General features: G+C 42.3%; 1 protein-coding gene across 1 annotated transcript; it reads left to right on the forward strand.

The window, feature by feature from the left end:
- The first annotated feature begins 3,338 nt into the window (after positions 1 to 3,338).
- On the forward strand, positions 3,339 to 4,708 carry kcnk15 (potassium channel, subfamily K, member 15). Its single transcript, XM_068342573.1, has 2 exons — positions 3,339 to 3,627; positions 3,726 to 4,708. Exons 1-2 carry the CDS (start codon positions 3,345 to 3,347, stop codon positions 4,706 to 4,708), a joined length of 1,266 nt encoding a protein of 421 aa, XP_068198674.1. The 5' UTR covers positions 3,339 to 3,344.
- The last annotated feature ends 7,720 nt before the right edge of the window (positions 4,709 to 12,428 follow it).

The following is a 12,428-nucleotide window of genomic DNA, read 5'->3' on the forward strand; positions in this document are numbered from 1 at the left end:
TCTCATAAAAAACTCCTCATTATTTAGATTCTAACTAACTGGGGATCAAAATGAATAGCAATAATGTTGTAGCTAATATGTAAATATGAGTGAACTAAAACAAAGTAATGCATTGATGAAGAAATCATTTTTATTAGATATTCATAAATCATTAATCAAAGACTGACAGGATCATTGCCACTGGGACTGTAACAAGGTGTCTTCACTCCTCCCTATTTAAGAGAAAATCACGTCTATTTTGGCTGCCAATTTCCACGAACAAAGAGCCACAATTACAAAGAGATCACAGTCAGTCCTGCTTAATTTGAATATGGTCGCTAAAGTGGGAGCTGTGGCACGAGAATGTTCTGGTATTCTCTGATCTCTTGTCATTGACACATAAGGCGGCGGTGCCTGGACACAAAGTCACAGTTCAAACCGTTTTCTTTCTCTCTCTTTTTTTAATAATTTAAATATAAATCCAGGCTGAGCTCTTATTAGAAGTGTCTGACACATGCAGCATCTTCATTACGTTGTGTCATCCTAAGGTGCAGCAAAGAGTCAAGGATATACAGCCTGTAGGTATAGACTTTAGATTTTCATTAATTTCTCAGATCCTTTTCTCAACATGAGACTTTCATTATTAATGGGTATAAATAGAGTTGTGTATTATCACAGGGGATTCGGTGTTGAATGGCCACTTGTGTAGGATTCTATTTTTGGTTTTAGTTACTGTGGAAACCAGAGCGCTCTGCAGCCACCCGGTTTTTGCAGACGTTATTTTGTGTCTCGCTTTATAAACTGATATCTTGTCGCCTCTTGAGCTCAACACAGACAAAAAGATGACGATAAGACATAAATAAATCTTCCCTGCTTGGGTTTGTTTCATGGCGAGCTGTTCAGCTGAACTCTGTCTCATCTAAACTGTTTAAAGTGTCATAAAACTGCAGTTTCAAAGTTTCAAAATCTGATTTGAGCTCATTTCCCATCATTTAGAATATTCCCTTTTAATTCTCCTCCAACACGACGCTTTCCAATTTACGTTTTAAAGAAATGTTCGACCATTAACCGCTTTCCTTTACTGTGACCTGACTGTAACCATGGCGACCTGGAAAACATGTTTGCAGGTTTAACAGCAAAATGATGTTCTGACTTCTTGCATTTCATAAGGATTGATGGAGTTAAGCTGAGAAAGCGTGCGGAGGTCGTTTGAGGCCTCCTCTATGAGACTCCGAGTCAAACACACGCATGACTCCCGTGTTCTCTGAGGGATGATGTCATCGCTGTTTTCCCTCTGTTCTTAATCTATGTGACAGAAACAAGTCAGTTAGACAGTTCATGATGAAAAAACTCCTCTCTTGCGATTAATTCACACTCAGCTTTCATCGGATTTCTGTTTCTTCTGCTGCACTGAGGACGTATTAGACAGGAAATAAACGTCTTTTATGATCAATATAGTCCAGGAACGAGAAATAAGATGTCAAATAAAACAATAAAGCCAACAGCAGTTTTTGGATTTAGATTATATTTTGCAAAAAATCATTAACATATTGTGGTTACTACAGCTTTTATCATCTTTTTTTTTTTTAAACTTTTTTTTTACCCAATCTGGGCTTTATTTGCCCGTTTCGGCCTGAGATTTGGCATCATTGCAGCTAAAGTTTCCGGTGACTCATTTTTCCTGTTTTACATGAATGTTGTGAAACAGAAACCTCCATAAATAAAACCTACAACAGATTTAAGACGGTTTAATTTAACTTTAATTTGTCTGAGTTGTGAATAAACCCAGATTCCCCTTTTATTCTAAAAGTTTGGCTGTGACAGTGGAGATTAATTTTTATAAACCTTCCTGCAGGATTTTACCTGATTTGCATTTATGATGCAGACGTGGCAGATGGATTTTATGTAGAAAAGAAATTTGCTTGTAGGCACAGGGTTCTTTTTTTTTTTTTTTTTGCTTGCTTGATGCCGTGTGCATTTTTAAAAATGATTCTGGACCATCTGCATAAACCCCAGCATCACCACAGGAGGTCAGTTTGATTTGGAGAGATTAAAAAAAATAAACTTTTGGGTTTTTTTTGGGGTGGCAAATGCTTCGTTTGACAAAAGAGATGCTAAAAAAATAAATAAACCAACTGACAGGACGAATGAGAACTAAACAAACACATTCCCATTAGAAAATCAGTGCAATCAGTTCAGAAGTAGTCGTATTGACAAGAAGTAAAAGCAATAGAATCAATAAATGAACCAAACCACTTCTTTATCGTCTCTATCTTCCATCCTTGATGTAAATGACCTGCTAATAAGTGTTTAAGCAGCCGAGAAGCCAATCGATGGAGCGTCTCATTGATCTCCAATACTTATCTTCCAGGCCAGGCCCGATGGGGATTGATGGACCGCTTCATTCGGCCCCCGGGGGCCCCTGGGGGCTTTGACACAGAAGTGGAATATAAAGCTGTGTGGATTGATGGGTGTCTGTGAGCACTTCACTCTCCTCTCTTATCAGCTGAGATGTAATTGATTTACGGAGAGCTGGTTTGAATCACAGCGGGGGATGCGAGTGCGTCGATTTAGCCACTTAACGCAAAACCAGGTCCATGTGGGCACGTCGGCCCGTTTGAGAGGAACAAAAGAACATCCAGTGATCCACCAGGGACCCGTCTGACACCTCCTGTGTGAACGTCTGTTCGTGGTCGTCTGGTCGGAGCATCATCAGCACCAAAGCAGACGTTCCTCTCTTCTCTCTCCACTGTGAATGTTTACATTATAATACTTGATGTGCACATAATTCACCGTGTGAGGGCCTGGACCGTTACGCCTAACATATGAGCTCAGACGTCACTGCAGTGCAAGTCTGTGCTTCTGGTCAAAGTAACCATGACAACCAGCATCACCTACATTAGGTTTGCAGAAGCATCTAGGAAGCCGGTGGTTCTCATGGAGCCGCAACCCCTCCAGTGTGCATGCGTGACACACACACACACACACACACACACACACACACACACACACACACACACACACACACACACACACACACACACACACACACACACACACACACACACACACACACACACGCGTTTACCGGAGAGCGGTGTGCGCATGCGCAGTGGCGCGCTGAGGCCACGCTGGTGGAGATCATCGATCTCTCTTCAATGCGCGCAGCGGGATTTTCTCCCGGGATGTTTTCCTACTTATTTACCCCACAACAATTGTGAATCTGAACCCGGTGGGGCTGTTTTTCTGACCTAAATGCCCCTGCGCGTCACCGCCGCCACTCGGTTTGACGCAACAGGCTGCGGCTCCGATGTGGAGACCCCGCTGAAGTCCAGAACCCCCCGACGTCCAGACCGACACCGAGGATGAAGAAGCAGAACGTCCGGACCCTGTCGCTCATCCTCTGCATGTTCTCCTACCTGCTGGTCGGCGCCGCGGTGTTTGACGCGCTGGAGTCGGAGACGGAGAGCTCCCGCCGGCGCGTCCTGGAGCAGAAGCGCACGGAGATGAAGAAGAAGTACCGCTTCTCCGAGGAAGACTACCGCGAAATCGAGCGGGTGGTGCTGCAAGCCGACCCCCACCGCGCCGGGAGGCAGTGGAAATTCGCTGGTTCTTTCTACTTTGCCATAACAGTCATCACCACCATCGGTAAGTTGAGGCTGGAGCGTCTCCTCATCTTCTGAGGAACATTTTGATGCTCATCATCATCACCGGGGTTTGGGTTCATCTCCATCCGTGTCGTCCAGGTTACGGACACGCCGCACCTGGAACCGACGCCGGGAAGGTGTTCTGTATGTTCTACGCCGTCCTGGGCATCCCTCTCACCCTGGTCATGTTCCAGAGCCTCGGGGAACGGATGAACACCTTCGTCCGCTACCTCCTCCACCTGATGAAGAAGGTCCTGGGCTTCCGACGCACCGGGGTGTCCATGGAGAACATGGTCCTGGTGGGCTTCCTGTCCTGCATCGGGACGCTGTGCGTCGGCGCCGCGGCCTTCTCCCACTTTGAGGGCTGGAGCTTCTTCCACGCGTACTACTACTGCTTCATCACGCTCACCACCATCGGCTTCGGGGACTTCGTGGCGCTGCAGAAGAAGGAGGACCTCCAGGAGAAGACGCCCTACGTGGCCTTCAGCTTCATGTACATCCTGGTGGGGCTGACGGTCATCGGGGCCTTCCTCAACCTGGTGGTGCTCCGATTCCTCACCATGAACACCGAAGACGAGAGGAGGGACGCTCAGGAGAGGGCGTCGCTGAAGAGGGACCGGGGCCTCCTGGACGGGGGAGGGGAGCGCGGCCGAGACCGTCGCCGGGGGGGAAACGGGAGCGGCGTGGAGCGCAGCCGCAGCCACAGCACGCTGTTCCTCCCCATGGAGGAAGGAACCAGCCGCATCAACCTCATCGCCTCCCCGGCGGAGGAGCAGGAGGCGCGGAGGAGCCCCTGCAGACACAGGCTACACCTCAACATCAGCGCCGGGAGACGCCGACCCGAGTCCAACCTCAGCTCGCTGTGGTCCTGCGTCTGCCACCGCCTGGGGTTCTGCGGGGGTCCGGTTCTGCCCCACGGCGAGCGCCACCTCAACTCCGTCTACTACAACTCTGTGTCCTACAGGATCCAGGCTGGATCGCCGGCCTCCAGGGGCCACACCGGGCCCTCGTCCCCAGGAAGCACGCTCTCGCCCGGACACAGCCTCCAGGAGTTCCCCCGCTCCAGGAGGAAGTCGGTGTGAAGGGACCCGTTCCCTCATGACTAGTTTTATATCGACATTCTTCCTGCATGTCAGAAGACAAAGTTACATCAGAGCGAATAAACTCTGTCGGAATGATTAGAAATTATTTTATTTGTCAAAAAAAAACCAATTGAGATTCTTCCTTTTAAAAAAACCCAACAACTTATGATGTCACCTGTGGTTCTGCTGCATGTGAGCAGCGCATGCTAACCGGAATGTATCACACAGAACCTGAATGTACCAGTCCGATAAAGTTCCACCTGCAGCTTTTGTCTAACTCACATGTGTCAAACTCTAGGCCCCGGGGGCCAAATATGGCCCTCAACATCATTTTATTTGGCCCGCGAGAGCATAAAAGGTCAGACTATCTAAAAATAAATAGGTCAAAAGTGTGCTTTGAGCAAAAAATACATTTCCCACAATGCAGTCATTCACAGAATCCATCAATGAAGGATCAAAGGATCCAAGAGGATAAAGAAAATTAACTTTGTTCACGACGTTTTTGTCAGAGTTAACGTCCTAAGTTGTGTCTGATGTTATTTTTCTTTATTGATTGATAGTTTGATCCTTGATTGATGGAGTTCTGTGGGTTTAATAACCTGACAAATGAAAAGGATTTATGTTCGAACAGAGAAACAAACAAACATGTTTTTTTCTGTCTAACTGTAATGTTTGGAACTAGAATCAGTCAGAAATTCAGTTATTTAACATTAAGGAGTAGTTACATTTAGTTACATTACACTGAGTTACATTTAGTTACATTTATTAGTTACATTAAGGAGTAGTTACATTTAGTTACATTACACTGAGTTACATTTAGTTACATTTATTAGTTACATTAAGGAGTAGTTACATTTAGTTACATTACACTGAGTTACATTTAGTTACATTTATTAGTTACATTAAGGAGTAGTTACATTTAGTTACATTACACTGAGTTACATTTAGTTACATTTATTAGTTACATTAAGGAGTAGTTACATTTAGTTACATTACACTGAGTTACATTTAGTTACATTTATTAGTTACATTAAGGAGTAGTTACATTTAGTTACATTACACTGAGTTACATTTAGTTACATTGATTAGTTACATTAAGGAGTAGTTACATTTAGTTACATTACACTGAGTTACATTTAGTTACATTTATTAGTTACATTAAGGAGTAGTTACATTTAGTTACATTACACTGAGTTACATTTAGTTACATTTATTAGTTACATTAAGGAGTAGTTACATTTAGTTACATTACACTGAGTTACATTTAGTTACATTTAGTTACATTACACTGAGTTACATTTAGTTACATTTATTAGTTACATCTGGACCTTTGAGGACAGCCTGGGGTACACCCCAGATAAGACGCCAGCTCATCGTGGGGTGGCATGAAAGACAAAGACCTACAGATTATTGGGAGTGACTGATTCACCTGCTGAAGGTGTTCGGAGGTGGGAAGAAGTTGGAGAACCAGGAGGGAAGCCACGCAGACGTGGAAAGGAATTGAACCAAGAACCTTCTTGCTGTGAGGCAACAGCGCCCCCTACTGCACCACCGTGTCGCCCTGTAGAAGAACCAGTCGTCTTTAATTCTTTTTCTGGTATTTTTTGATTCTTTGTTCTGCTGACTAACGTTATTTCTGTCTTTTTACAAGGATCATCTGATCATCTCTGTATTTTTTCAATCTGAAATATTTTATGCTAAAAAATAAAAGGAGAAAACTCAAAAATTCAAGGCATATAACTGCACTGGATTTTTGAGTTTTGAGTCGCAACTCAAAGTTTTAAGTTTTGATGAAAAACCCTGAAAGTTGCGTAAATAATCTTTCTTCAGATTATTTATGCTTAGTGTGCATTAAACGTTTTACTAATTCATCACCTTTTGTTAAGGTAACTTTGAATTATTATTTCGACGTATGAAGAATTTTAAACAAACAAACAATAGTTGTCCTGATTTATCTCAGATTTTTAGTTTTACGTATCAGGAACATCGAATTTGTTGTATCAATTTAACTTTGGGTCAGATAATCTGAGTTTAACAACCACAGATTACAGTAAACAACATAATCCACCAATATTTAATCGTGAGTTTCAGCTGTCAAATATCAAATCAGTGGAGAGGCATGAAAACAGTTCAATAGTGTGAAGTTTGTTGAGTTTCTCCAAACGAACTGAATCGGTTCAGTTTTCTCAAAGAATGATGTTTGGGTTAGTAAAAGATGAAAATGAGCTTCAGGAGTTTATTTAGCACCAGTAATAAAGAGTGTCTTCAAATATAGTTTGTGAAATGTTTTTGTGAACATAAAAAAAGATAAAATGTAATGTAATGTTGCTCCACATAATTAGAATTTTAACCACAAACATGTTTGTGTAATAAAAGAAGCTAATCGCTATGATTCAACTTACTATAAATAAATAAATCAGAAATAATAAGTAGCAGCATAACCTTTCTTCACCATTCACACTTGGATAATAATACAGATTATTTATTAAGGGATATTTTCACAGCGGTTCCTTAACTTATGAGGGATAATTAGTTCTACTTGTACGCCAGACACCACCGGAAAATTATGTTGTAATTACTCCGAGAATTTCTCTCCACAGTGTTCTTTCTGTTTGCATCATACAGGAGATAATGAAATAAACCTAAATTTAATAAAGTACCTCTGCTCCAAAAAGCATTTTTTTTATCACAACTTCTTTACCAACACAAAATCTAAGTCACATCAAATGTCCTGCTTGTTTTCCTGTGACATTCTTTAAAGCATCTCTCTCTGGACGCTTTTCTTTGCGCACCAGCGCTTCTCATCGTACATTTCAAACCATCTGTTGATCTGTTCAAACGGTCGACCACTTTACATACAAATGTAAAACTGATTGGGCAATAGAGTGTGAAATGGTGATTGGTTATGAAAAGCCATCTGCTCTGTCTGGGCTGGAATTCAGTCTGGTTACACCCGTCTCTTCTTTACACTGAGAAAACACGCGTGGATTCTCCTTCACTGGTGGAATAATGGTGTTTGTCCACTTTCAAATAGGCTGTTTGTTCAAATCTCTATCATAACTCATGAAGGGACAGCTAAAAGGAGCGTGGAGATGCAATAAGTTTGACAAGCGCGCCCTCTATCGGTGGTGGATGTCAGTACACTGAGGCGCTGTGTTCCATTTCGCCTTAACTTGATTTAATTCTGATGGGAACAGAACAACATGCATGGAAAAAAATCTAAATAATTACCGTAACTGTGTTGTAATATTTTATATATTATAATGCACAAGAATAATTCCACATAATATAGTTCTGAGCCAATCCAAGACCAGAATTGCTATAATAATTCTGTTTCTGATGCTTTTAATTATTATAAAAATATTATCACACCATATTGCCATATTCTTGAACGCTTTTATTTTTTACAGAGGAATTTGCCAATCAATAATCAATTCTGTTAATTACCCCCATAGGACACACATTCATTTTAAGGAAAAGCAGTTTACTGCCAATATTTTAGTGCAATATTGATACAGTAATCAATCCCCATAATAAGTCTTAGTATCTGCAGTATCAATAGTTTCTAATCATGTGAAATCAGGTCATTATTGTTCCAATAATTTCATCTCCTTGGCTCACCAACCAATCAGGAAGCTCGTCTTCTTTCAAACATCAAATTCAAGGAGAATCCAGACGAGTGTGTGTGTAATCCATTCCACCATCATTTACTGACTTTGTCAACATAATTCCATTAGATAATCAATATCTGTCCAATCAACATTTACAGCAATTATTTCTTCTACATATTAGGCTGCATTGTTTATTCCCCCCTAAATCAATTCATATATTAATTTTCTGGGAACAAGCTGGATGGGTGATACAAAGGAGAAATACTGGCACATAATTAGCTCATATTTATTGATTAGAGCAGCGAGTCTCAAACTCCTTTTTTCAGCACAAATACACAGATTTGCATAAGAAAAAGAGGAATTCATCCTGGTTTAAAGGTAATCAATGAGAGGCTTTCCTCATGGATTATTGTTACATACAGGAAATGTAATATAATTTAACAAAGCCATTTAGTATTCACCCAAATATTTCTTTTTGTCAGGGTTTTCCAGCTCACAGGTTTAAAAACCAAAGGAAGGATGCCATCCTCATCATTAGTGATCGAGACACAAACAAGAAGAGATGCTATTTATATAAAGAGAGCCGTAAAGAAACAGACGAGCCCCTGGAGGAATTGCACAAAATATAAGAAGTGATCAATAGCGTGAGAAGCTGCATCACTGAGAAAATTTTCTATTTATCAGGGATGTGAATAACAGAAATAGAGCAAACCGTCGTTCTGTCGGATCAGCATCTATTTTTGTGCTTGTTGTCATTTCATCCTGTTTTTCTGTCACGTGATCAGATTTCAGAATCCTGTTTCCAAAAAAAAAAAAAAAAAGTTCAGACACGAAATGTGAACACAAACAGAATCTGATGATGATGATGATGGTGGTGATGATGCTTCTTTGTGAGGGCGCCATTAAATCTGATGTAGACATCATGTTCAGAAACGGCTTTTTAAAATGTTATTTTCAGGAAGTCGTTGCCAGACCGCCAACTGGCCTGTCTTCATTCTCACGTTGGAAATATAGAACAAATATCCTGACAGAGACCCTGAGCTGTGGATCCGACGCGAGCAAAGAGTGGAGAACTGTTCCCCACTGAAGCTGTTTGGTGTGTGAAGAAGAGGTGATGAAACTCCCTGATAAACGTGACCTCTTGTGACATCACATTTAAATGCATTTTCAGTTTTAGCATTAAAAGTGTCGTCTGTGGGCTCTTTTCAATGACAGGTGGAGTTTCTGTGAATTATAAATCACTGCATTATATTTTTATTTGTATTTTACACGACAGCAACTCTATCTGGGTCCGCCCTCTAGAGTCTGGGCCCGCCCTCCAAAATTTGGACCCGCCCTCAAGAGTCTTGACCCGCCCTCGAGAGTCTTGACCCGCCCTCTAGAGTTTAGGTCCGCCCTCTAAAGTTTAGGTCCACCATCTAGGGACTGGGTCCGCCCTCCAGAATTGGACCCGCCCTTAAGAGTCTTGACCCGCCCTCAAGAGTCTTGACCCGCCCTCTAGAGTTTAGGTCCGCCATCTAAAGTTTAGGTCCACCATCTAGGGACTGGGTCCGCCCTCCAGAATTGGACCCGCCCTTAAGAGTCTTGACCCGCCCTCAAGAGTCTTGACCCGCCCTCAAGGGTCTGGGTCCGCCCTCTAGAGTTTAGGGCCGCCCTCTAGAGTTTAGGTCCGCCCTCTACAGTCTGTGTCCGCCCTCTAGAGTTTAGGTCCGCCTTCTAGAGACCGGGTCCACCCTCAAGAATTTGGACTCGCCCTCAAGAGTCTTGACTCTCACTCCAGAGTCTGGACACGACCCCTGGAGTCTGGACACGACCCCTAGAGTCTGGACACGACCCCTAGAGTCTGGACACACCCTCTACAGTCTGGACACGCCTTCTAGAGTATGGGTCCGCCCTCCAGAGTCTGGGCCCGCCCTCTAGGGTCTGGACCCCCCCCCCCTTCCCACAAACTGGGCCCGCCCTCCAGACTTTTGTTTGTTTGCTTAATCGATTGATTGGTTAATTAATTGATTGATTGATAAAACAGGCATGGGTTTTAAATGTTTCTGTTTGCTTCAGTGTTCTGGGAATATTTGGGTCTGAATGAGCTGGAAAGTCTTCAGGAAGTCCCCTGAATAAATAAAGCTGACAAATAATCCAATATTGTACGACATGACCATTTGAAAACTACCCTCAGAATGTCCTTTTGCCCTTAATAGCCCCCGTTGTTGACCCGGCGCTGCCATTATGACTCAGCAGAGGAAGACGATGGGGGCCCTCGTGAACCTTCGTCTCTTAAATCGTGTGTCTGGTGAACATTATGTGCTCTGTGATGAGCACTGGTCAGGTCTCAGGCTAACCCCCCCGTCGCTTCTGCTTTTGAATCGTGTTTGAGTCACGGACGATGAGTCACAGCGATGAAGAGCGACTCCAGGGTTAAAGGAAGCAAATCGTGCAGCGTTCCCTTCCACCAGTAGGAGGCAGCGACACACCAGACGGCCCCCGAAAGGCCTCCTGTTTGCCCAGCTGTAGCATGTTTGCCACCATTACCACCCCCCCCAATCCCCACTTCTCATCCCTCTCCTCTTCTGCCACTATTGATCTGAGGTACGCCGCCGAAGAACAACAATTTGCATCTTTTCTGAACACAAACCAGAGACGGGGCCAATATCAATACGAGATTTTTCTCTAAGTCTTCCATCATTCGTCTCACTGCAAATGTTGACAGAGCAGCTCTGCAGACGACACAATTAAACACTTACTTCAAACGGATATGCGAGCAAATAAATTGGACACTGACTCACACACATGTACTTGCACACACACACACACATGCACACACACACATAAAGAGGACACAATCACATCCATTCTGCTGAATTCTCTGCAGTAAAGTCATTAATGCTTTGGGTGAGGCTGATCCAACTGATCTGTGTGTGAAAAGGAATTAGGTGGCTGAGGAGGACAAGTGGAATCTTTTGTATCTGACGCTCGTTGCTCATTGTGCCAGCGTAAATGATGCTGTTTTGTCGACTGTTGACACCGACGACTCATATTTTCTGCTGCTCCAATTGACGCACGAGCAATTTAGCTGCTATAATCATCTATATAATCACTGGCACGGAACCTGCACTTTGCAACCGCTATCTGACAGGTGTCCCTATAGCGAATACCCACAATTCAACTGGTAAATAACTGTATTTACTCAAAGAGCTGAGTATTTCTGTCCTGCTCCTCTATAACTCAGCCAGGAGACGTCCATCATCGTCTTTCCAGGTTAAAATTACAAATTATTTTAACGTTTATGGTTGTGGACTACAAATATGTGATTTTTTTAAGGTTAAACTATCATACAAAAATTAATATTTAACAATAACACAGCTACAAGAGCAGCAGGCTAGTTTGCTACATGCGATACTATATTAAGAAAAAATACAATAAATAATTACAGCAACAATCTTGCGATGCTTCTGCTGTTTTGCCTTGAACGTCATTTACAAACAGTTACGACTACCGTAATGAACCATATATCTGCACACACCCATAGTGTAGGTGCTAATGTGGTAGGTAAAGGGTTAAACATAGGCTGGGTTAACTAAAAAGATTTATGCAAACTCATTGCCCTAAAACAGGGGGGTCAAACTGATATTCACCAAAGGCCACATCAACATGATGGCTGTCCTCAAAGGGCCAGGTGTAACTAATAAATGTAACTAAATGTAACTCAGTGTAATGTAACGAAATGTAACTACTCCTTAATGTAACTAATAAATGTAACTAAATGTAACTCAGTGTAATGTAACTAAATGTAACTACTCCTTAATGTAACTAATAAATGTAGCTAAATGTAACTCAGTGTAATGTAACTAAATGTAACTACTCCTTAATGTAACTAATAAATGTAAGTAAATGTAACTCAGTGTAATGTAACTAAATGTAACTACTCCTTAATGTAACTAATAAATGTAACTAAATGTAACTCAATGTAATGTACGATAATATTAAGTTAACAGGGCTTAAAATATTCAGTAATATTAAATATGTGCGCTTTATTTCATTTTTGTTCATGCATGTGCTGGTTTTGAACTTGAAGGCAGCAGAAACACTGAATTTAACACGATGAACCTGTT

This window comes from Antennarius striatus, chromosome 2, assembly GCF_040054535.1.
Source record: "Antennarius striatus isolate MH-2024 chromosome 2, ASM4005453v1, whole genome shotgun sequence".
Taxonomy (NCBI): domain Eukaryota; kingdom Metazoa; phylum Chordata; class Actinopteri; order Lophiiformes; family Antennariidae; genus Antennarius; species Antennarius striatus.

Bases quoted from the DNA above. Each gene is read 5' to 3' on its own strand.
- kcnk15 (XM_068342573.1), top strand. From the start codon at position 3,345: ATGAAGAAGCAGAACGTCCGGACCCTGTCGCTCATCCTCTGCATGTTC. The intron at 3,628-3,725 runs GTAAGTTGAGGC...CGTGTCGTCCAG, and splicing joins AACAGTCATCACCACCATCG to GTTACGGACACGCCGCACCT.